The 25,603-nt window shown below is 47.8% G+C and overlaps 1 protein-coding gene across 1 annotated transcript in view; it reads right to left on the reverse strand.

Moving 5' to 3' along the window:
• Positions 1-25,603, reverse strand: part of DOC2B (double C2 domain beta) — a 137,787-nt gene that overhangs the window by 56,023 nt on the left and 56,161 nt on the right. The window contains 1 exon segment of the mRNA XM_032793091.1: positions 12,044-12,153. Coding sequence (XP_032648982.1) covers positions 12,044-12,153 — 110 coding nt within the window.

A 25,603-nucleotide genomic window follows, 5' to 3' on the forward strand; every position in this document is an offset into this window, starting at 1 on the left:
CATTCACCTTATTTAACATCCACCAAGAAAACTCAACCTGTGGAGGGAAAAAAATTTCCACTTCGTAGCAAATCTGTGAGAAGTCTGATCTCATCTGCAGCTTGACAATAAGATAATCACTAAATAAAAATGGCACTGACTGAATTTCCTCACTCCCAAGGCAGCAAAAGAGAAATGAGCAGGCTGGGAAATACTCTCAATGAAAATGAGGACCACTTCAATTTTATATATTGGCTCTACCATGGACACGACAAACAAGATCATTGTGATGGAAAACTTCACTCTGCCATGTTACTGTGTTGGCCACCGAAATCAGTGAATGTTTCTATGTGAAATTTTGCTAAATTAGTTCAGCAAGGCACGTCAGCACATGCTTAACTTTAAGCACGTGCATAAGTCCCATTGACTTCAAAAGGATTTAAACCTACGCTTAAAGTTAAGCATGTGCTTAGGTGTTGTCTTGAATAATGAGTGCTTTTGTGAATGGGTGCCTAGAAGAATAAATAAATGTTGGCACCAGCTTCAGACTAGTGTCATGGTAGGAGGGATGCAAAGAGTAGGGCACCAGAACAAATCTCAGGCCAGACAAAAAGCCTGCTCACTGCTCAATCCAGGTACAAAGAGCTGTGGCTGCAAAGAGCAGTGCTGCTCTGCTGATTTCAGGGACTGCAATTCTTTAATTCCTTTCTTGAGCCTCTTTCAGAAAACAAACGAAGTGCCGCTAGTCAAACTTTCCCAATGTTTGTTCACAAAATCTTCAGGCACAGACGGCTGAGAATCTAAGCCTGTTTAAACCAGGGTACATTCATTCAGAGGTTTAGGTTATCTTTGTGGCTCTGGTCGCCATAGTAACATATCAAGAATGCAATTCCCCCTACCATCCCGTGCAATAAAATGCTAATCCATCAGCCCAACTGCTGGTGCGGAGATGCAGAGAAGATCTCTTAAAGCACGTGCAAGGGGGAAGAAGGGAGATGCTAGCAAGTGTTCCTAAACTTTGAACCTTGAATAATTATGGTAGGATGGGCATCTCAGTGACTCAGGGTGGGCAAAATTCAGCCAGCAGCTCCTTTCCAAATGGCTGCTTGGCTGGGAGCATTTTTTATGCCAGGCATGCAGGGGATGGCAAGTGGACTTGTTATCTCTCAACACAGCCTGTCATGTCAGCTTTGGGTGGGGAAAGATTTGCAGTGAATTCAGCTGTGTGGATTCACACACACACACACACACACAACCTGCAGCTGGAGGTGTATAATTCCTTCCTCTCCACCTTAGTTAGAGGGCAAACTTCCCATGGGCTGTCTTGTACCTTCCCCTTGTAGCATATGGTGCTTGTCAATGAAGGTGATGGGACACTGGAAGTGCCCACTGGTAATTCCTATGCATAAACTCCACCCTCAGTAAATGGAGGTGGAAGGATAGACAATACCTCCAAAGGGGGAAAGGATGGGAGAAGGGTTAGATAATAGGTAACAGGCTGCCTCTCCACTTGGAGATGGGGGTGAAATTTCCAGCTTGCAGAGAGATGTATCTGCGCTTAGCTCTCATTACGCTAGTGTGCAGCCAGGGTGGCCCAAGGGGAGGGAGAGGCTGGCTGCCCCTTGCACGTGCCTAGCATCTCCGATGGATACGGACTTGGGGCTGCCAGCCAGGCCTGCCACTTGCATCGCTGCAGCTACGCTGTTAGCCCGCTAGCTGGATCTGAGCTAGTGCAGCTGCATCTATCCATGCTGAGAATTACACACTCAGCTCCAAGTGCAGATGTAACCACAGTTAAAATACGCAGAACTATTCTCTGGCAGAAGGGAATCAATACTCCCAACGCCAGCTGTAACCCAACACCCGCCCGGCTTCCCCACACTAAATGACTGTACTGCAGTGCTCAAGTATCAGAGAATTACGGAATGGGGCTTCCTGCAGCTGATCTCCCCCAGCTGGAAGCTGCTGTCATTAGCTCACCCTGTCAAGCTCTTTGGCTTGTATGGGAACTTTCCTCTTCTCCAGCCTGTCAGGATGCAACTCCGCTTCCCAGAAGGTCTGAGGACAAGAAGGGCAGTGGCATTAGACCTTCGGGAATACGGGGCACAAGTCCACTGACCCCCTTTGGAGAGCGGCTGTCCCGGCTCTCTGTGTCCACAAGCAGGCTATGGTGCTAAGTGCAGGGGTAGCTGGGTGAAATCCTGTGTTATACCAGGGGTCAGACTAGATGATCCAATGGTCCCGTCTGACCTTAAACTGTATGAATCGAGTTGGACACACCCCACAGACAGGCAGATTTTCTAACCTTTGGGTAGCTCTGTTTGGGCACCAATGCAATGGCCACATTCCCTGACAGCCTGGCTACGTGGAACAAAGGTCACTTGCTTTGGATTTTCCACCACTCTCTGGCAGGGAGCCAGGCTCTCCAGGACCAACGACATCCAAAGCCAAAATCTTTGCCACACTCTGCAGCACCAGAGAAGCGATTCAGCAGTGGGGCACTCCCCCACTGGCTCTGTGCTGAGCCAAATGGCCCAGCAGGAGTTGTGCTGCCGGGCGCAGTGCTGAGGACCCAGGACGCCCTGCCCCATGTGTGAGATCTTTAGGCGGTCTCTCTGCTACCACTGCACTGGCATAGGGAAGGCTGACTTCCGTTTTACAGATACAGATGTGGAAGGAATTGGCCCAAGGTCCCACCACGTTGTGCTAGTAGCAGAGCTGGGACTAGTATCCATGATTCCCAGTTCCCATGGTCCAAGGACACTCCAACTCCCTTCAAAACGAGGGCGACGGTATCCCATGCTGCTAATCTGAAAGTTGGGGGAAGTTCAGCTCTCTTATCGTGTGTCCCGTTTACCATTCAATGCACGCCCTTGGAGTAGTGCCAGAGGGCAATTCGTTACCCCGAGCGTATTGTATGGTTCCTCGTGACACAGGAGCCCTGAAAGGTTTTCAGTTAGTTAAGTGCAAACAACAAGAAGTGAGAACTGTATTCCAGGTGTTCCTGGGAAGTGTGGAGCTAAGAAGAGACATAATTTCAATCCTTAATTATCACTTAATTAATTGACGAAGTTGCAGTTGCAAAGATGTGATCTCCTAACGGGGAAAAAAAAAAAAAAAAACACTTTCAGAAGTTTGGTTGTTAACTTTTCCTAAAAGGAGGCAGCTCAGAATGTCACATGAGCAAGTGGCTTAAGATTCTGAATTGCACAGAGTGCTTTCATCCAAGCAGATGTTATTCCTAGCTGAAGGGTTGCTTTTAACTAGAGGATCCACTGCAGCTTTTCAGAAAGCTTTACCATCATCTTGATATAGTTAGCAACTATATCCATCTCTCGATATCTTATCAAGAGGCAGGGGCAAGCACACGCGCGCGCACACAGACACACAATTCAATTTCACACCCTGTTCAAAACTTGGTTCTTTTCTTTTACCCAGTAGCACAGGTTATTGCTACATAGCCTCAATGTGAATGCACCCTATGTAATCATCCATTAATGGCATGCATGAGATTTCCATAATCAGCTACCAGAATTCGAACTCACTACTCAAGCTCCCAGAAAAGTTGCCTATACCTGGTATATGAAAGGGACAGCTCCAGTAGTATAGCAAATTGTGGGATTTGATATCTAATTAGATCAGTTAAGTATCAGTAGCGGAGCAATCTTCTCCCATATCCTATAGAGTAGAAAAGGGGCCTGGTGCAATGAGACACTCAAGTTACAAGAGATTCTCTGCCTGCAGCAATGAGGGGGAAGGAAAACTTAAACACAAATGGAGGATAACTGTGTCTCACATATAAATTCCGTCTGCCTGAATTCTAGGGGGTCCCCATTTACCATAGTGACAAAAGGCAAGAATTGATCTGCTTTGATTTCCTCCATCTGGACATCCAAACTGTTCATGAGCTATCCCTAGAAAGCAAACTGATCCACAGATAAAGCCAGGACCTGGCCCTGGTGGAGGGGAAATGCCATAAGTGCACCACAAAGCACTAAAACCTGAAAAATTCACCTCTGCTGTGACACCTACTGTCAAGCGTCCAAAAGATGGGGTACCTGCATGAACTCCTCTAAGCTTAATTACTAGCTTAGATTTGATAGTGCTGCCACCAACCAGAAGTATAGTGTTCTGGTACACTGCCGGTCCCTCAAAACCTGCCCTGGGGACCCAAAGACCCAAACTCCTTGGATCTAAAAACAAGGAGAAGGGGACTATTCCCCTCCTTCTCCCTCCCAGACTTTCCCTCCCTGGGTTACCCTGGAGAGACTATACAGATTCAGGCTCCATGAATCTAAAACAAAGAGGAAGTTCACCTTCCCCGCTCCTTCACTCCCCCTCCCAGACTCTCCCTGAGAGAGAGTTAGTGATCCTAACACAGAGAGAAATCAGGTTTTTCCTCCCCCCTTCTCTCCTTTCTCCCACCAATTTCCTGGTGAATGCAGACCCCCTCCCCTTGGGTCTTACCCAAGAAATAAAAAAAAAAAAAAATCAATCAGGTTCTTAAAAAGAAAAGCTTTTAATGAAAGAAAAAAAAAGTAAAAAGTGTCTCTGTAAAATCAAGATGGAAAATGTTACAGGGTCTTTCAGCTTATAGACACTAGACAGAATCCTCCCCCCCAGCACAAATACAAGTTGCAGCAAACAGAGATACAATCCTTCCAGCAAAATACAAATTTGCAAATAAAGAAAACAATGAAAAGATTAAAACGCCTTTCTAATTGATACTTACTAAATTGAACAGAAGAGGCTGTTTCAGAAGATTGGAGAGTCTGTATACATGTCTGGTCCCTCTCAGAACCCAGAGAGAACAAAGAAAAACCCAAAAAGCATAAACAAAGGCTTCCCTCCACCAAGATTTGAAAGTATCTTGTCTCCTGATTGGTCCTCTGGTCAGGTGTTCCAAGTTTACTGAGCTAGTTAACCCTTTTCAGGTAAAAGAGACATAAACCCTTAATCATCATTTATGACACCTACAAAACACTCAGTGGCAACAGCTAGAACAGTGGTGTGCTGCCACTGCTGTTCACTACCCTTATCAAAATCCTTCCCTTCCCTTCTGCTCCCAGCCTGCTTGGACTAGCCACCTGTACTCTCATCTTATCCTCAGTCCTTTGGAGCAGGGACCATCTCTTTGTGTGGTGTATGTACAGCACCTCACATAACAGGGCCCTGAACCTCAATGGGAGCTTCTAGATTCTACCTTAGTACAAGAGATAAGCAGTGGAATTGCAACCAAGTGAGGTTAGACTGAGCCCGGTCCCTTTAGAGCGGACTACTTGAGCTGAGAAGACTGAAAAACTGAGGAGAAAAAACAGGGCAGACAAGGGATGACATAAAACCCTATAGAAATCCAACCTATTCTAATGCCCAGAACTTCCCAGGTGTCACTGTGCTACTAACACTATGGCTATTTGCAACTTTATAGCAAGACTGGAACCACTTTGCTCCAACACCAGAGGCCACTCACTCCTGAATGAAAGGAGACTCTCCATCAGCTGCTAACAGTACAGGGCATATAACACATGAGCAGTTCTGATTCCCTCCAGAGGCGGCAGTGGTGCACACACAGCAGACTCCAGCATCATTCTAAACCAAAATTTAAAGAAGATCGTTCAGACCACCTCTGAGGGAAACGGAGCAGTGGCAGTGTAAAGGAACCACACTCAGGCTATGTCTAAACTACACAGTTTTTAGTGACACATGCCACTAAAAGGTGCGCAGTATAGCTGCTGTTTGTCAGCTCTCCTGCCAACAAAAAACTTCTGCCCCAACAAGCACTGTTAGCACTGTCGGCCAGAGAGCGCTCATGACGACAAAGTGCTGTTCACAATGGCGCTTGTCGTCGACAAAACTTGTGTCTTTCAGGGTATGTGTGTATGTGTGTTTTAACACCTCTGAATGACAAAAGTTTTGTCTTTCACTTGCCAGCATAGACGTAGCCCATGCAAGTAACTTACAGACACACTGGGAAAGAGAGAGAACAGCAAATTGCCTTAGCGCTGCCCCTGAGCTAAACTCTGCAAAATCTCCGTGTTAAGTTACTACATAGAAAACAGACAGCTTCTATATGTATTGTTTCCAAGTTGTACCTGGAATACATGCCAACAGCCTGGGCGGCTCTGTACTTTCACCAGGGACAGGAAAGAGGCATTTGTCCTAGTCTCAGCCTGGTCCATTCAGGCCAAAGGGCACTGCTGGTGGTGCGCTGCAAGGCAGAGGTGAGAGGGTGGAAAATCACAATGTGCCAAGGGTTGTTGCCACCAGCATGAAGCTACAAACCAAGCCACACATGGGAAAAGCATTGCTGGGTAGCCCACGGCACAGGGAACTTCACCAAACAGCAGCAACAGTAAGATACAGAGATCCTGTTGCCCAGAGCATGCAGTACACCCAGCCATTGGCCATAGGAAGCGGCCATTATAGACTACACCCGATCCCTGACAAGAGGGATTAGACTTTGGGGTGTGTGGTTGCATATGGTGGCTGGAATGTTGGACTGCTGATCAATCGATCCCCGGAAGGGGGTCCAGATGGACTAAGGGACACTGCCGGAGGGCAGTGGCCTCGAAGAGGATGCCACCGAGCAGGGAGCAACGCGGGTCCAGCGACAGCAGCGGAGAGCAGAGGGCAGAACAATGGATGAGACACCACCAGGAGGGGGCGCTCCACTGGAATCGAGCTAATTCCCAAAATCACCAGCAGGAGGCACCGCGGGTGGTGAGTCCCAACCCGTTTCCAGTGCGATTCCTATTTAGGTTCCTAGCCCGGATGGTACTAAGAGGAGTCTCAGCTTCTTGACCACATCCCCACAAGGTCTAGTTTGCTGTCTAAGATATAACAAAGAGACCTTACAGACTAACAGATGTATTGGAGTGTGAGCTTTCGTGGGTGAATACCCACTTCGTCAGACGCATGTAATGGAAATTTCCAGAGGCAGGTATAAATATGCAGTCCAGAATCAGTCTGGAGATAACAAGGTTAGTTCAATCAGGGAGGATGAGGTCCTCTTCTAGCAGTTGAGATGTGAACACCTAGGGAGGAAAAACTGCTTTTGTAGTTGGCTAGCCATTCAGTTTTTGTTTAATCCTGAGCTGATGGTGTCAAATTTGCAAATGAACTGAAGTTCAGCAATTTCTCTTTGAAGTCTGGTCCTGAAGTTTTTTTGTTGTAAGATGGCTAACTTAAAATCTGCCATTGTGTAGCCAGGGAGGTTGAAGTGTTCTCCTACAGGTTTTTGTATATTGCCATTCCTAATATCTGACTTGTGTCCATTTATCCTTTTACGTAGGGGTTGTCCAGTTTGCCCAATATAAACAGCAGAGGGGCAATGCTGGCACATGATGCCATATATAACATTAGTGGACGTGCAGGTGAATGAACCGGTGATGATGTAGCTGATCTGGTTAGGTCCTGTGATGGTGTTGCTGGTGTAGATATGTGGACAGAGTTGGCATCGAGGTTTGTTGCATGGATTGGTTCCAGAGTTAGAGTTGCTATGGTGCAGTGTGTGCTTGCTGGTGGGAAAATGCTTAAGGTTGGCGGGTTGCCTGTGAGCGAGGACTGGCCTGCCTCCCAAGGTCTGTAAAAGCAAGGGATCGTTGTCCAGGATGGGTTGTAGATCACTGATGATGCGTTAGAGGTTTAAGCTGAGGACTGTAGGTGATAGAAACCAACAACTCCACTGGCTCTCTCGGGCCTGTCTTGCAGCAGGAGGCTTCTGGGTACACGTCTGGCTCTGTTGATTTGTTTCCTTATTTCCTCATGCAGGTATCGTAGTTTTGAGAATGCTTGGTGAAGATCTTGTAGGTGTTGGTCTCTGTCTGAGGGGTTGGAGCAAATGGAGTTGTACCTCAGTGCTTGGCTGTAGATGATGGATCGTGTGGTGTGTCTGGGATGGAAGCTGGAAGCATGAAGGTAGGCATTGTCTAAGAGGTGTTACTAGTCTCTCAGTCAACTAGCAAAGATTGTAGTTGTTATTACATAGTGTAGGTAGGGTGCAATCAAACGGCATTAGAAGTTTTGCGCCATAGGCTAGAGTCAGAGATGTTAGAAAGGGAGAAATGTCAAACTTTGCACAGGGAAGGAGAGGAAAAACATATTTGCGCTGTGTGTGTTGGTGTGTTTCCCGGGACTGATTCCTGTTAAACAGGCACCAAAGTGGTGGTAAAATAAACAAACAAAAACAAACCAAAGATCGCCTTTGGTATCTCATTAGCCAGACACTGGGACTCCGACCCAGACATGGTCCAGAATCTCCTAAGTAACGAGACGGTGACAGACCAAGACCCCAGCTCTGCTCCTCTCAGGCTGTTACATAGGGTCCAGATGTCTCATCTCCCCAAGTCACTGACACTCCTCTGCTTCCTCATGACATTTCCTTTTGTCTCTTTGACATTTCATTGGTGTGGTTATCAGTAAGGCTAAGATTTAGTCATGACTTTTACTAAAAATACCCATGGCCAGGTCAGGGGCCGTGAATTTTTATTTATTCCCTGTGACCTGTCCATGACTTTTACTATAAATACCCATGACGACTAAATCTCTGGCCCTGGGACTCTGCTGCTCTGGGGACCCCTGCTCCAGCGGTGGGGGCTCACTGCCCCCGGTGGTCTGCTTCTCCAAGACCCCTGGGGACTACTTTCCTGACCGCCTCCAGGACCAGCCGCTGCTCAGGCAGCTCTGGGGTCAGCTGCACTGGCTGCTGCAGCTGTAGAAGTCACAGAATCGCAGCCTTAGTTATAAGTATCAAGATAGCCCTCATCAGCCATTTATGCCAGTGGTGCCCAAACTTTTCCTCTGGCATCCCCCCTTATCACTAATGTAATGTGTCCGTGCCCCCTGGGGCCAGGGGTTGGAGCTGCTGCTGCTACTGGAGCAGAGCTGGGGGCAGAGTAGGGCTGGCCAGAGTGCATCTTCTCCAACTCCCATGAGGGTTGGCCCACCGTGTCCCCTAGACATTCCTCCACACTGCCCTAGGGGACAGGCCCCACAGTTTGGAGACCATTGCTTTATGCATGCTCAGAAGCCTGAGGAACTCACTGCTGCTGGAAGTCATAGTTAGATCCTGTATTTGGACTTACCAACGCTGATAATTTAATAACCAACAGCATGTGAGGTTGCACATGTTCCAGCAGGGCAACAGAACCTCATGATTAAGGGGTTCAACTGACAACCTTAGGGATTGGGAAAGAATTCAGAGAGGGGTTTGCACACCCAGTTGTACTCTCCAGTGATTCTAATTGTGCTCCAAAGCATCAGAGGGAGGCTACTGCTGAATGCAGGATGTGGGGGTGATAGAGCATATAGTATCACCTGGGGCAGCAAATTATGTGCTGAGATGTGATGTAGGAAAATCGCAATATACACATGGCTCTCACATAGCACTTTGTAATCTGCAGATCTCAAAAGTACTTTAGTAAATATTATCATCTTCATTACAGATGGGGGAACTGAGAGACGGAAAGTCACTTGCCCAAGGTACAACTGTGAGCCAGTGGCAGAACGCAGGTCTCCAGTGCCCCACTCCAATGCTCTAGCCACTGGGACTGCCATTGGACCGAGACGCTGCCACCCTCCACATTTTATTAACGTCTTCCCCCAAAGCATCCAACCTCTATGGTTCAAATTCTCTATAGCGTCCCTGCTTCCAGACTCCTGGAATGGAAAACACAGCTTGAGGCAGCAGGAAGCTGTAACAAAGCCCGTTCTCACAGGTGAAAGTTGGGGCTCTCAGCCCTGCTGAGGGAAGCCGGGGAATGGAGGAAAGAGGAAGATAATCCTCTCTGCCAGTTATTACTACTAATAATTAGTTGTATGCCATAGTGCATAGGAGCTCCTGTCACGGACCAGAACTCCCTTGTGCCAGAGGCTGTACGAACACACCACCAGCTGATGAGGAAGATGACAGCTGTGTCAGATCCCAAGATCAGGGATGTGCTAGGAATTATAATTCCACCAGGAGGAGAACGGAGAGATTAAAAACTTTCCAACACAGAGACTCCATTCCTACACTGCACCTGTCTGGTCCCAAGAGACGATCACGCCACCCCAGTGGGGCTGGCCAGATGGCATTTCCTCAGCAAGAAACAATTAAGAGAGCTGATGGAAAGGTGGTCTGGATCCAAAACACTTTCTCCTTTCTCCCCAGTGCATTTCAACAAACAACTCAGCCAGGCATCTTTCTATAAACCGATTTTCACACTTGAACTAGCTGAAAACTTCAAAGGCCTGGAGAGAAAAAAATAATAAAACACAGGCTTTCCAGCCTGAGAAGCCCACAGCACTTTCAGCATGATTAATATTTTCCATGTGAAATAATAATCCAGGGAGATAAATTTCTCATCAGTATGTGAGTTATGGATGACAGGTGAGCTCAGAATCCAAATTCATCTACTAGAATTTAACTTTGTTACAGTGATAAATTTTCATTGCTTCCATGAAAAAATAAATTCACAGCATATACTTTAAGTAAAGACGTTCAGATTTCAGCCATGGAGCAAGAAAGCTGTCAATCCTCAATGCAATAAAATAAAGAAGGATTTTGCATAGTATATCTTGCATTGATTTCCTTCTACACAGAGGTGCTAGCTAGATCAAAGAGATTTACAGATCATATACATAAGGATTCAATACCCCACCACTGGGATTGAGCACAGCAATGGTTTAAAAGGCCAAAGCTAAAGGCTAATAGAAGTCTCTCCATTAAATTCAATTGCCTGTGGATCATGCCCTAATAGCAACAGCAAGGGTTAAATGAGTGGGTCCCAGTTAAGCAGAGCCAGTTGAAGTGAGGGGATGTAGTTAGGTAGCAGGGAGTTATCCCAAACTGGAAGTTAGCCAAGACTTTGTGACAAACATCTGTGTGGCTAAAGGGACTTCAGTGTTGCATCCCATCAGAAAGGCAGCATTTCCGCAGTGCCATGCAAGGTTCAGAAAAAGGAATACTGTCTACTGAATGCCCTGCCACCACTCCCTGCAGCATGCCCTGCAGGTTTCCCACCCAAGCCCTGACCAGGCAGGACACTGCTCTGATTGCAAGAGATCAGATTCCTTATATTTTTGCCAAGTTAACCAAGTTCCATTTAGTTTTACAGCAATGTACAAATGCATTTCTGCCCTCCTCCAAAATGCATCTTCAAATAAAGATCTGCAACTCAGCAAGCAGCAATAAATAAAGAAGGTATGTTTGGCAGCTTTGGGAATTATAAGGTTAAAAAAATTGCAGATCAGACCCCAAGTTCATAAATTACGAAGCTTGTAATGATGAAATGCTACAGGGCTCTTCACCAGCTATTCAAATCCAGGCAGCTTATAAATCAAATGTCTGTCACCAAAGGGCTGTGACTGATCCCTGCAGGAGGAGTGTGCAAATGAGAGGCCTTGGGAAATAATAATGATCTCTCAATCCGCTGGAGAGAAGGAGCTATAAATGTCCTATCAGGATTCCAGGCTCAACAGCACATGCACAGGTGACTGCTCGACACTGGCCAAAGGGAGAGTTCTGTGTTGTACCCTAATTATTGATATTCCATTATAAACACATCCCAGGCCTGGCACAGCCTGAAAGATCTGTTAGCTACATGGGCTGGCACTTTCCAGCAGGTCTGCAGAAGGGAAGATGTTTAGCTTCCAATCAATTTCAATGAGAGCTGGGCACTTAACTCCCTTCAGCTCCTTTGAGCATCCCAGCCCCGGCTGCTAGCAGTGAGGTTTTAGGCCACTGAAGCTGGCAGCCCGATAATCTCGTTGAACATCTATTCTCAACTGGTGGGCACCCTGGTGCAATGCGTTATGTGGCTGACAGAAGGTGCTCAGATTTAGCTGAAATACAGTGCTCCTGATTTTCTGGTGCTCTGCACCGTGGCTGGCCATTCACACCAGTGCAGATTGGTGACAGCAGGAGTTTGGAGTGGGGATTTCACTGGCTTCCCCTCTCAATGCATCACTGCAATATGCATTCGTTCCCTTCCCACACATTGATCAAGTGAGTACAAAGAAAGCTTTCTTCCCAAATAACAAGATATATGACCCACTCCACCTGCATCTCCACGATTACACTTACCTTAGTGTCTTGCGAATCATATCCTCATCTGTGATGCCATAGTAAGTGAGGGTCTCATTCCAGGTGGGATTCAGAGTGTTCCGCAAAGTTTTTGTTCTTAGTTTATTCGCCTGGAAAAAGCAAATAATATACCTGGTTAGTTAGCCTGTCCCAGATAACTGCTTTGGTTACAGGATGCAGACGATGAATAAACACTTGGGAAACGAAACACAGTCCAGGAAATGATGAAGCAACATACCTGAGCAGCTCTCCTTTGGCCTTCAGTTCCAATACTCATCGAGAGACTTTGCACCACCCTGCTGATCCCCCCCCGCACGGGATGGCAAAAATCCCCCTCAACCAGGCTGCTGCAGCAGGTAACTGGAGGTGCACAAAGGCTGTGGCCTTGTGGGTCATTTATAGAGCAACCCAGTTATCCATCCAACACCCTGTACAATAAGCAGCAAGATGATGGGCAGCTTGGGAAAAGAGCAGTAAGACACCAGGGACTTCATTTATATTGGGGGAGGGAGGGGGGAATAGGGTAGAATCAACTCAGGCTTATTCAAAAAAAAAAAAAAAAAAGTTTATTGGTCTGGATGTTTATTTGCATCCCTGTGTTTAGTGCAGCTACAGTTCCTAGCAGACCCAGAACCGTTTCCTGGATGCACATTTTATTAGATGTGCCAGCTTGTTTTTAACCCCAGGTCACAACGTGGCCTGTTAATACAGCACTGGGTTGTACCGGAGGGACATGGCCCAGCGCCATAGCAGAGGGCAATTACCACTGTAACAAGGCAAGAGGAAACTAGAGACACACGTCAAGGCTCGGTGTGGGAGCTTGTGAGTGACAGTGATGGTGTTGAGTTACCAAGTCCTAGAGTCCCCAACTGTAACACAGCCCCTTTGGGACCAGCTGGCGAAGGGGGTCACAGCAACTCCTCACAGGCCTGACCAACTCGCTACACTTAGCGCACTGCTTTCAAGAAGCTGCGCTGGAAAGCACAGTCTAGGAACCCAAGGGACATTGTGACAGCAAAAAAGGCACACAGGACTAATGTGGGCATGAGGAAAAACACAACAGACCCAAAGCAGCACGGCTACGCACGCAGCGATGCTAACCCACCAGTTCCAATGCTAGTGGTCCAATTTTCTAGCACAGACAAGGCTGTAACAGCTGGAAACCCACAGTCCATCTCTTGCGCAACAGTGTCAAACCAGGGATGACACCTCGTGCAGCGGGATACTATAATGAAATTTAAAACGGCACAGGGCCTTTTCCAAAAAGCATTGGCACTATAATTGAGTCTCACTAAAATACAAATGGCTGTGCCAGTACATCAGATCCATTTCTGAAAATAAGTAATCATCCCAAATGAGTATTTTATTAATGCATTATTGAGATGCTTTCAAGAGCCATTGTTTGGATAGATTTATTTTCCTTTTTTTGCTCTTCTCTCAGTGCACATTATTAAATCATTGCTCATTCATTGCGAGGCCTCGTGGGAAGTCTGCTCCACCTTGTTACAAGCGCTGGCTACATCCTAAGGCACAGTTAGCCAATACCTAAATGTTAGCCTGGAACAAGCGCTATGAAGCTTACTGGGAATGTGTTCCACTCCCAGTGGAGATCACCAGAGCATCCCAGCTGCTTTCTGCCTATGAGATGAGTCAAGGCACTGGCTTGTTTAAGGGTCTCTCATCAGCATATAAGTCCTATGGAGCTTTGCCAGAAAACAGGCTCTTGAAGAATTCATTTTCATACCCATTGGCTGAACCTCTTGATTAAAAGGTTCCCAGATCACTCAGTTTGCTCCAGAGTTTGAACAAACCCAGGGTCTGCCAACATAGAGTCCAAAATTAAGTGCCAGAGTCCAAATCCTGATGGTGGAAAATCCGTACTTAGTACCCCCACACCACTACAATGAAACAACAAAAGGCCGTCTCTTTCCCTGCATGAGCTTCTGGCCAATTCTGCTGATCAGCAGGACGTTTACAGGTCATAAGTTGGAGAACAGAGAAGAGTCACATCACAAACCACCTCCCCAGCTGGCTCAAATACCAGCACTTTCAGCAGTGGTGTCCAGGACAGAAAGGCAGTGGAGACGACACCTATCTCCTAACTACGGGTCTGATCCAAAGCCCACTGCAGAGTGAGAACAGGACAGTAACAAGGGCTTCTGCCCAGCTTGCGAAGGATCCACTACCACATCCATAGTCTCTCTTAGGTAGTTCTGCTGTCCCTACCTAAACAAACAAAGCCAGCTCCTCGGATCCCTATGGGCTACAAACCCAAGGATGGTTCCCCTTAGGTTTTACCTTTCAGGCACCCACTGTCTCCCTTCCCGGGGCTCTCGCAGTCCTGATGCTCCTACACCTATAGCTTCCTAACTCTGACTCACTGGATCTCTCTCATTAGTAGGTCTCTCCTCACACACCCCAGGCATCCCCCTTTAAAGCCTAATTTGGGTCAGCTGATGCGGTACAGGTGCACTGGCCCTGCTCCCTCTTAAAGGGCCAGCATCATCCTGGATAGGGACTCTTTCCATTGGCTTTGCTAAGTTATGGCAGTCCTTTACAGAACAAGCTGGGGTACCATGCTGTACCTGCTCTGTGAAGAAAGGCCCTGCTCCAGCATTGTCCTTAAGTCCATACCTAACTGCAAGGAAACGATTGAGCCCCATTGGCTTCTGTGGGATTTGTGCTTATGCTGTAACAGGATGAACCTCAGCATATTTTTAAAAGCAAACACACTTGCTTAGAATCAGGACCAGAGAGGGGATTTCATGCTCTAGGACTGTCAACCCTCCATCTTTCCCCAGCTATAAAGTCCTTTTAAATCATCTTAAAGTGAGACTTGTGAATTCTCTCTTAGAATTGCTCTTTCAGGGCAGTATTGCCAACTCAGATGATTGTTTCACAACTCTTGTGATCGTTGGTGCTTTTCTCAAAGCCCCAGCTCCTGGAGCTAGGTGATCATGTTAGAACCTCAGAGGGTTTTCCCCCCCCCCCCCGTGTAACTTTCTAGCCCTTCTGGTTGCACAGAAAAGCTTGAAAATGTAGAAGGGAAAATCCCCCCCAAAACCCAACATTTAAAAAAAAAATCTCATGATATTGGGGGGGAAAGGAGGAGCTGACTTGTAATTTGTAAACACTTGAAACCGACAATACCAGGGTAACAAAAAGAAAATAGCTATGCAGCCATGTATAACCATTGGGAACAGTAGATGGAATGGTTAGGAAGACTATCCAGCAGAATAAAACAAAACTGCGATGAAGACAGGCAATAAAACTATAAAGCATTAAGGAAATGGATACATAATCCATGTCACTTAAAACAATTTCTAGCTACGGTGGGAAAATACAGAGCAGGAATAAATTGGGTGCAGGCCCTCAGCTGCCCAGAATACGCAGCAATGGCAGCACAGGCCAACCAAAGCCTGATTTAAGCAATGCCATCTGGACTAATGGACTAGCTACTTCCATTGCTCTTTATTGTAGCTATCACATCACACTCGTGGCAAAGCTGGACATGGCCAAAGCAAAGACTGAAGAGAAGTGCTGCTGCAGCAAATAAAAGCAGATGACAGGAAAAGTAGAGGCATTATCAAGCTGTAGGATGGTATAAAGCCTTGTTTTTTATTTTTATTTTTTAATTTACAAGGTAACAAGGACAAATAATGAAAGACAACACCAGAGAAAATGTTCAGAGCCGGGTGAAACCTTGTTATGGGCTGAGGTACAACCTCCTTCCAACTGATGTGTGAACTCACTCTTTGCTTAAGAAAGTTTGTAAGAAACACTTAGCGGACAACACCTAAAACAATGCCTAACAGATTCTGCCCAGAAACCAGCACTGCATGGGTACTGTGACCAAGCGGGTGTGAAGGAAGGCAGAACACACAGAAACTGAGAACAGACAGACCCCAAGAGAGAGGCAGAGGCAAAAGCAAGAAAGCCAAGCAGTAGCCTGAGTACAGACACACCCTGGAAAAAGCTAGAGAGAGCGCTTTTAGGTCTGTTAGCTAAAGAGGCTTTTGGGGGGGAGGCACGGGCAATGTCAGTGAATGAACAGAACGTAAATTCAAACAAAGACAAGGCAATACTTGCCCAGCGAGGTGTCAGCCATTGGGATTCACCGAGACAAATACTGCTGCTGGATGTAAGATGGCGTACCCAAACCTCATGCATCAGGGCATAAACTCATGACCTCCCAAGGTTTAGGAAGAAAACCACACCTCATCCCCCACATCTCTCACATAGCACAGCCTACTTGACAGGGCACCAGATGTACCCCTCTGCTGGCAGCACCAAGTGAGGTGTAGCAGCACCACAATTCCAGCTTCCAGCTGGCAGGGGGATCCAGATGGATGACGTTTACTAATACGTTCCCAGGCCGGGCTCATGCAACCACAGTAGCAGAGAACTGGTGTGACACTTGTGCACCATTATCTCCACAAATGAAAGAAATGCCAACGCTTTCCAAGCGAGGGAGGAAGACAGCTTCATCCCTTGCTCTAGGGGAAATGTATTACCTTTGCACACAGCCCATTTGGGAGCGAAAGAGGCTCTTTCAGAGGATTACTGGATGGCAAATTGTTCCATCTATCTCGATCCTTCATGTTCTTTTCCACAGCCTGCTTTAAACTTGAGCTGAAAGATGTTCCAACCAGGGGCCTGCAGGAAATGAGTCTGGTGGGTCTTATGCTCAAATAAATGTGTTAGTCTCTAAGTTGCCACAAGTACTGTTCTTTTTTTGGTGGGCCTCAGGCTACGTCCACGGGGATAGGCGGCCACGTCACAGATGCTGCACATCCCAACCTGCACAAGCTGACAGTCTCCATGGAGAGGGGGCTAAGTACTCAATGGGGGCCTGAGCCAGAACTTGCTGAGGTCAATGGAAAGATTCCCTTTGACTTAACTGGCCAAGCCACCTTCCTCCCCACTGGTGAGGCAGCAGAAGTGCAGGCCACCTTGCAGCACCACTCCCCACCATCTTAATCATCTTCAGGAGCTAGAAAGAAGGGGCCTCATCTCCAGGCTACCAACCCAACATCTGTCACCAGTGCTGAGTTCACATAGCCTGGATGAGCGCTCCCTGAACAGTTGCATTCCGTCACTGGCTTTCATCTTGGATCTCAGAATACCTTCTGGGTGAAAGAAGAGAGCAGAATCCCTGTGCTGAAAGGACGATCGATTTTAAGACAGGCTGTGCTCCCTCTCTCCTTCTGATGCCTCCTCCTCCTCCCCCGACAGTGATAATGATGGATTGAGCTTAATACAACGGAGACCTTTTTTTCCTCCCCCTGCTGGGGAGAAGAATGACACATCACTCTGTAGAAGAGGCCTGCTGATTTCAGGTAGGGCTTTTCCATTAATTCCCTGGCACAGGCACAGGCTGAGTGAACAGCAATTTCCACTGTAATTGGGTGTAAAGTAGGAGAGTTCAATCCTCATTCTGGCCATTTCTCAATGTAACGAGCTCTGATGAAATCAATACGTAAAAGTTGTCTGCAGAGTATTTCAGACGCATTGTTACAGTCATCATCTTTGTTTTCCAAGCACCACATTAGAGGTGAGCAGGGCACTTCGCACACCGGGAAGTAAAGGGTCTCTCTCCTGCTTTAAGAACTGCCAGTCTTGCTACTCAGATGGACTTGCTTCTTTACAAAAGGCATTCCAGATTCTGGAGCAGTTTTTCATTCCCTTCAAAGAAACTACAGCAAAAATCACCCTTCAATTATCTTATCCAAGGGTTAAAAGAAGGCCTCCAGACCAGAAACACCCAACAAGTAATCTTGCTTTAAGCTTGGGGTAGTTGAATAGGTTAAAAAAGCCCCAAATTCTCTCTTTATTGTGTCCTATCCAAACTGGAGTGTCCCTCCCAGCAGAGAATAGACAGGACTCTACTGTAATTAATATACAAAGGGATACTTTATCGAGGCCGCTGAACAGACAAACAGACCTTGTGGTTCTCAGCAACCTGACAAACCAAACACAATCTTTTATTGTCTGGTGTCATTAACAAGGTGTCCCTAAATCTCAGTGCACACTAACGGCTTGTCTATACTTGAAACACTCTAGGGGCACGGCTGCAGCTGCGCCGCTGTAGTGCTGCAGCGTAAACACTACCTGTGCTGAAGGGGGGGGGAGGGTTCTCCCCTGGAACAGGTAACCCACCTTCCTGAGAAGCAGTAGCTAGGTCACTGGAAGACTTCTTCCTTCCATCTAGCACTGTCTACACCAGGGGTAAGAATGGCTTAAGTATATCACTTGTTAAGATGACATAATTTGCTACATAGACCAGGCCTAAGCAATCGTGGGATGAGACTGCTGACTATACTGCACAGAACCTCACCCAGGATTCAGACAGAACCCAGAGACAGCAAAATCCAACAGGCAGGGAGCTGGGCAAGGAGTCAAGAGACCTGGGTTCTGGTTCTTGCCTCTTCCACTGATTTGCTGGCTACATCACTTCCCCTCCCCTCCCACCTGTCTGTCTAGTCTATCTGCATGTAAGCTCTTTGGGGCCGGAACTGTCTCGTAGGGCTTGTCTGCACAGAGAAGCTATACAGGAGTAAAGCAGGGTGTGAATTTAAACCTTTCTAGTTATGCGGGTGTAGCTCCCACATGCGGGCACTCTTATTCCAGTGTAGGAGAATCTTCTTCCAGTTTAGCTTATGTTTCTTTGGAAGCAGTTTAAGCTAAGCTGAAAAAAGGCACTCTTATTCCACAATTGGAGTGTCCATCCAAGGACCTAGAGTGGTTATGGTGTTGAAGTTAACTGGTATGACTGGGAAAAGCTCCTGTATAGAGACGTACACTTTTGTACATCACCCAACACAACAGGGCTCTAACGTTGTGTGCATTACAGCAGCGCCTAGAGGCCCCGACCAAAAACACATATCAAACTTTGGCTGAGATCTGTGCAAAACTCACCAGTGTCTCTCCCGAAAGCTTTGTGCAGACCTGGTTCATTTGGATTCATGTGGATTTAGTCCCTCTAGGATGGGAACGTCTAACTAGTGTTTGACCCCTCCTGTTTTGTATTGCTCCTTTTGGTTGTTTTCAAAAGCAGTCTGTCTACGGAAGAGACCTGGATTTGCACAACACTGCTGTGGTTTATTCTACTATCATCGTACAGGAAGTTGGTTGGAAGAACACAAGAGACTCCTGTAAGTGAAAGGGTCTTTCTTTGATCCTTCAGAGAGAGATTCAGTCCTACAGCTGGACCACAGGGAGGGAATTGATTCATATGAACCTCTAACACCCTGCAAAACCAATTGTACTTCATGTCACTCAGGCAGAGCTCCCTTTCAGCATAAAATGAAATCAGTGAATCAACTAGTATGGTATCAGAGGGGTAGCCGTGTTAGTCTGAATCTGTAAAAGCAGCAGAGAATCCTGTGGCACCTTATAGACTAACAGACGTTTTGGATCATGAGCTTTCGTGGGTGAATACCCACTTCGTCAGATGAATGTAGTGGAAATTTCCAGGGGCAGGTATATATATGCTAGCAAGCAAGCTAGAGATAACGAGGTTAGTTCAATCAGGGAGGATGAGTCCCTGTTCTAGCAGTTGAGGTGTGAAAACCAAGGGAGGAGAAACTGGTTCTGTAGTTGGCAAGCCATTCACAGTCTTTGTTCAACCCTCAGCTGATGGTGTCAAATTTGCAGATGAATTGAAGCTCAGCAGTTTCTCTTTGAAGTCTGGTCCTGAAGGTTTTTTTGCTGCAGGATGGCAGTATGGCTGTCAGGTCAGGAGGCAGCTTAGCTCTTCGAAAGGAAGTCCAAGTGAAAACAATCACTGCCTTGCAGGAGGTGTTTCCATGGGGGACAGGAGAGGAATAAAACCCAACAAGACTGCAAAAAGGAATGATCTTTTCAGCTTCATCTGAGATCGATTGTAAGGCCTTGCTCACCTTAAATGTTTTCCAACTTTGTAAAATAGTTTCAGAATTAGATAGGTTCTGTAAGAGAGATTTAAGGTGGCACTGACAGCCATTTGTCTTCCTGGCAGAGTTCAGACCTTCTCTTTTCCATTTTATTAGTATCATTATCAACGGCACCGGGCATGTCTGGGAACCACAGGCCATTGGGAGGACTGGCTGTAAGTCTCCAGGCTCACTTGGCACAAGATAAGCTGTTCATTAAGGCCGATTACCAGTGTGTTTTGAAAGATGCCAGATAATACAGTAACTCAATTGCAAGCAGGAATTGCATTTGACAGAACGGCCAAACAAGCACGGAGGAAAACGCATGCTAAATATTTGGTGTGTGTGGAATATTTTTGATCTCTGGCTGCTAGTTTGCATCATGCACCTAACACGCCAATGATACTGAAGTTCTGCTCCCCCGACCCCCAGGGGGTAATTTATCATTTCCAATGTATAAGAGAATGTGTCGACCATGTCCTCTAGGTGTGGATACAAGAAAAATAACACTCTGATCATTCATCAGCTAATGATACAGAAAATCTCCCTGACAAGGCAAGGAACCACACACTTCCTCAGGAAAGACCAGGGTTAACAGGCCTGGCAGCACTCACTGAAAGTCAGGATTCAGTCAGAGAAAGGACATGCTCAGCTCCCAGTGTCCAGAGAGGAGTGACTCGAGGGACTGTCAGTTGGAGAGGTGATTTCCAAGGACCCGAAATGCAGTGTTTTATATGGGAGATCAAACATAACATCCTGAATCATACCCAGCAACTAACTGGGCACCCAAGAATGAAACACAGCCAAGTAAGTTGGCAGCACTAACTGAAGCTTCGCAGTGCCCTTTCAGGAGGAGCACATTGCAATAACTCGCTACAGGAGGTCACCAAGGGTTCACCATACAGAGCAGTAACTGTGAGCAAGAGAACAGAATAGAAAACTCGAGAAAACTGCATCACTCACAACAGGGAGACAAACCAGACGTGGAGATTTTATTTGCTGTGGGATGGGGCTCTACTGGCTGTTAATGACCACCTGGGATTAAACTTAAACTCCTCTGCATGCTTGTTAATTGTCAGAGATATTCCCTGCCTGAGCTGCTCTCCCCTATTTGCACATGCAGCGCCATTCAGCAGGAACATTGGGCTGAAGACGGGAGAGGGAGGGATGGCCCACACACACTCAGCCATACTCGCTGAAGATTTCAGTATTTATTTCGTTTCTCAGAGGCAAACTGAAGGGGTTATTTAAACATGCAAGTATTTCTATCCATCAGCAGAGGAAAGGGCTGCCATTTCACTAGCAATCTGCAGAGGGCGCCATGGTGGGAGGGTTGCTGGTGCCGTACCAGTTTTTCTGAGCAGCACCAGAAATGCAGATAGGCTGGGGCTGAGGCATCGTTACTGAATGGTCCTTGAATCTGCAGGCAGAGGGTTCAAGAGAAGCGGCTCTTAGGCCCACCAACACGTGGAGGCCTGCTGGGGGGGGCAGGAGATACAAGGTTATTTGTTGACCTTGTGGATCATTCTGGGGGTTCCTCCTCCCCCTCTGTCACCTGCTGTCAATAACGTGACACGTTCTAGCCACACAGACTGACCAGCAGCTCCACCAGGGCCAACATTCCAGCACCAATCAGCTGACCCAGAGGGCAATGCAACTGATGCCTTTGTATGCAACATAGTGCACAGCATCTCCGCACTAATGCCTGGTGATGAGAGCCCCACTCCAATAGACTCCTTCCCTTGACTTTAACGGGAGTTGGAACAAGTCCTAGGGTGCGAACCCTTCTCCCACAGACCATCCCTTAGCACTGTGGCTCTTCCAACATGCCTCACAAACCAAGGCTGTCCCTGCGCAGTGATTCTGGACCTGAGTAAAGCTTACAGGAGGAAATTCAAAAGCAGGCAATGCTCATCCAGGCTCGGGTTTCACTATAAACCTGAAAGTGTCCCGACAGACAGTGATCAAAGGCTGGCTGTTTCACCTAGTGGAGTGGGTACTGCCAGAAACCGGGGGAGAGACAGCTGATCTGAGTCAGTAGACAGTGAATAACTGCTGTGCCTTCTCTCCCAAGCACTTACTAAACACTATACCATCCACATCCATAGGCAGGCTCCTCACAGGGCACCTCCGATACCTAGTTAGTGATCTCTCAGCTAGCTGGCTGGCTTGCCTTGGGAGGTCTGATGTGCTAGAGCAAGTTGTCTCAGACTCTCCACGCACAGTAACAGAGAGGTTGTCTTGCATGCCAGCCACAATGGCCTGGGCCCACCTCTTCTCCTATTCTCCACTGTGCAGACCACACTGCTCTCTGCCACAATCCCACCTCACTGTGCAGTTGCTTGCATGGCAGAGTAACAACAGGAGATCTTTCCCACGCCTTTGTGAAGCTTCTCTGAATGCAAGTGAACAGCCAGAGTCAAAGGGGAGCCAGCACCACACGCCCAGCCAGCTCTGTGCATCACCAGCATGGCCCTCTGGTTCCCATTCTGAAAGCTGCTGCACTGGAGGCATTTACATGCACCCTCTCAACTGCAGGAAGAGAGGAGAAAGGGAAAAAATAAAAACTATGCACGATGGGACGCATGGGGGCATCTCTTTGTAATGAGCTGGGTTTCTAGTGAGCCCTTTCCAGGCTCAGGTGCTAGGGAGATGCTTTTTGGATATCAGGTGGTGACAGAGATATCACTAGCCCCCTGAAGCACACTGATACCTAGACAACAAATAGCAGTGTTTCCTCCTGCAGACCTGGAAGAAGCTGCAGAGAACACAGTAACCAGGAGAGCCGCGTCAGGATGACAAAAGCATGGGCAGCGTACTAAGCATCAGACCAGTCCTGGAGAGCCAGCGCTGTCGTTCCACGGTGCCACAACCATCCCCTGACCTGCTGTGAGCCAACACATTACTAATTCATCAAGGAAACCAAGATCAACAAGAGACAGAGGAAATCTGCCAATCATCACTCATCGCCCAGCGGCTAAAAGGTGCCCTGCTGTTAAGCCCTAGCCCATAACTAATCCTGGTTTGTTTGGTTCAGGCCAGCGGTTTCCAGTTCACCTCTCACAGCAGTTGTACAAAAGATTCGGAAGAGGTTTGCTTTATGGAGAGCAAGGCAAGCCAACCCACACCTGCCTGTCTGCACAGGGAGAATCTAACTTAGACAGGCCAGGGGTGGTTGGGTGAAGGTAACAGAAGTGGCTCAACTTCCCTTTTTTCCCACCTTCAAGTTCCTATTTGGGTCACTTTTTCTGCTTGCTTCTCCCACCTCCAAAATATAAACACAGCAGCTTTAATTCTGCCCAGCACCTTTCATAGCAATGCAGTCTTCCCCAAGTGCAGAAACACAGGTACAGAGCAGGGCACATACCTGGGCACCCAAATCTCACACCTGGGCTCTGAAGCAGGCCCCTGGGAACCGAGGACTGGTACTGACACACCTAAATGCTCTTTGCAACCTACTGGTATTGGAATACCTACATGTAGATGCCCAGTTTAGCCCTAAATGTGATGTTCAGCCAACTGCTAGTGGAGAACCTACATCCAGATGCCAGACCTAAGTGGCCACATGTAGTGAGGCAGAGTGGCCTCCCTCTGGACTGGAGCGTGAGGGAGCACTACACTCCCTTTGGTGGGCGAAGCCAAGCCCGTCCCACCCCTGGCCGGAAGTATCAGGGCAGGGCCAGAAGTGTAAAAGGAAGGCTCTGCAGCTCAGTTGGGCTGGAGCCAACAGACATCTCTGCTGTGCTGCGGCACCCAGGAGTGGAACCTGCACTCTACCGCACCCTGCCCCCAAAGGAGACGAACACAGATGAAGAGTTGTCAGGACTACCACTGGCTGTATACCCCAAGGAAACTGAGGAACCAAACCCCAGGGACGTAGGAAGTAGCCCAGGGCAGCTGACGATTGGCTGGGTACAGGGCTGACCGCGTGTCTCAGTCGGCATGTTGTGGCTGGATCCCCGCCGACCCAGTGGCAGAGCACTCTGCCACTGCTCGGGCCCTGGGCTGGAACACAGTGAAGTAGGGTGGGCCCGTGTCCCCCTGCCACCCTAATCCTAGGGTGGCCGACTCTCCACCTTAGACCAGGAGGCCTGTGCCCTGTGAACCCCCCTGCTAGCACCCTAGCCTGTCTGCTGGGGGCACAAACCCCTTTCAGGGCCCCTAGACTGTGTGGGCGCTCCCCCTTACCTGAACCTCGAGACTGGTTGCCTGAGCTCCCCGCTGAGGCTAAAGCCTGCCTCCTGCTCTGCCCCGCCCTAAAGGGTGATGGCTAATTGACTCTGTCTGTTTGCTGGCTGCCTGAGCCCACAAGCCCAGGCTAAAGCCTACCCCCTGCTCTGCCTGGCCCCAAAGGGCTAGAGCTTATTGACTCAGTGCATCTGCTGGCTGCCTGTGCTGCCTTGCTGTCAGCCCTACTCCAAGGATACGAACTGAAGTCTACACAGGGCACTGTCCCGCCCAGGGGCGGGGACAAACAGTGCAGACTACTGTTGTGTGTTTGCCTCTGTCAGATTGGCCCAGGGCTCTAGACTTCTTATGGCCTGACCCTGCCGGTACAACTTGAGGCCGCAGACTAAACCCCAAGACAGCAAGGCAGAGTGGCTTCCCTCTCCACTGCAGAGCGAGGGAGCATTACACCACATACAAAAATTAGGCCCAGCAAATAAAAGAAAACAAGAGCTAAAGAGTTAGCTGAAGGTGTGGAGGGACCGAGTGTGTGCGAGAGAGAGAGAGAGAGTGTGTGGGGGGAGGGGGGGTTGGGCAGTTTGTGGAACAGAAGCAAGTATCCACCCCTCAGCTGTGGGGGAGAATCCTATAGAGACTCAATGCTGCAGCCAGCTGTGGTAGTGGGGAGGTATGAAGAGGTGAGCTTAAGACAGTAAAGGAGGAGAAGTAAATGGAGCTGCAGAGCCAGTGATGCTACCCAAGCGATGTGCTGCAATCCTTTGATCAAAGTAGCTTTCCCCTCCACGCACCATTTTAATGTGCAATGAAGACAAAGGGTTAATGCAGACTCTTATTTTCAGGTTATTTTTCCAAGAGGATCCCAGTTTCCAGACACAGAAAAAGCCTGATGGACCCCTCCCCCGCCCCAGAAGAATCTTGTCCTCCAGTCAGAGGTGCACTAGGAAGGTTATTCTACTACTATCTAAGCAGAAGATTAAGAACCACTCTGTTGCTGGAGGGCAAGGTATCCTCCTTTTCAATCTCACACTGGCTCTTCCTTAAACTGTCTGCACCCCGACAGCTTGTGAGGGAGAAGGGGTTCACATCTGGGGTATAATGAACTCCCTTTCTTTGAGAAGAACCTCCGACCTGTTCCTAACAGGACCCAGGGCTTTGAGGACTGAAATGGGAGCCAAGACTCCTGGTTCTACCCCTGGCTCTGCCACTGACTTCTTGGGTGACCTTGAGCCAGTCACTAGGGCTGGGTTTTAGGAAGTTAGGTTCCCACGTCCCATTGAAGGATAATGGGGTTTAGAGGCCTAACTCTCAGAGATTTAGGGCTGAACTTTCCAAAACTTCTGTGTGCTTCAGCTACACAGTGCGTAAATAGCCATAATGAGGCTTAATCATCTTTGCAAAGCACTTTGAGCTGTATGGATGAAAGGTCCTACATACGGGTAAGTGCACACTACTATTGCAC

Source organism: Chelonoidis abingdonii, chromosome 20, assembly GCF_003597395.2.
Source record: "Chelonoidis abingdonii isolate Lonesome George chromosome 20, CheloAbing_2.0, whole genome shotgun sequence".
In the NCBI taxonomy this organism is placed as follows: Eukaryota; Metazoa; Chordata; order Testudines; family Testudinidae; genus Chelonoidis; species Chelonoidis abingdonii.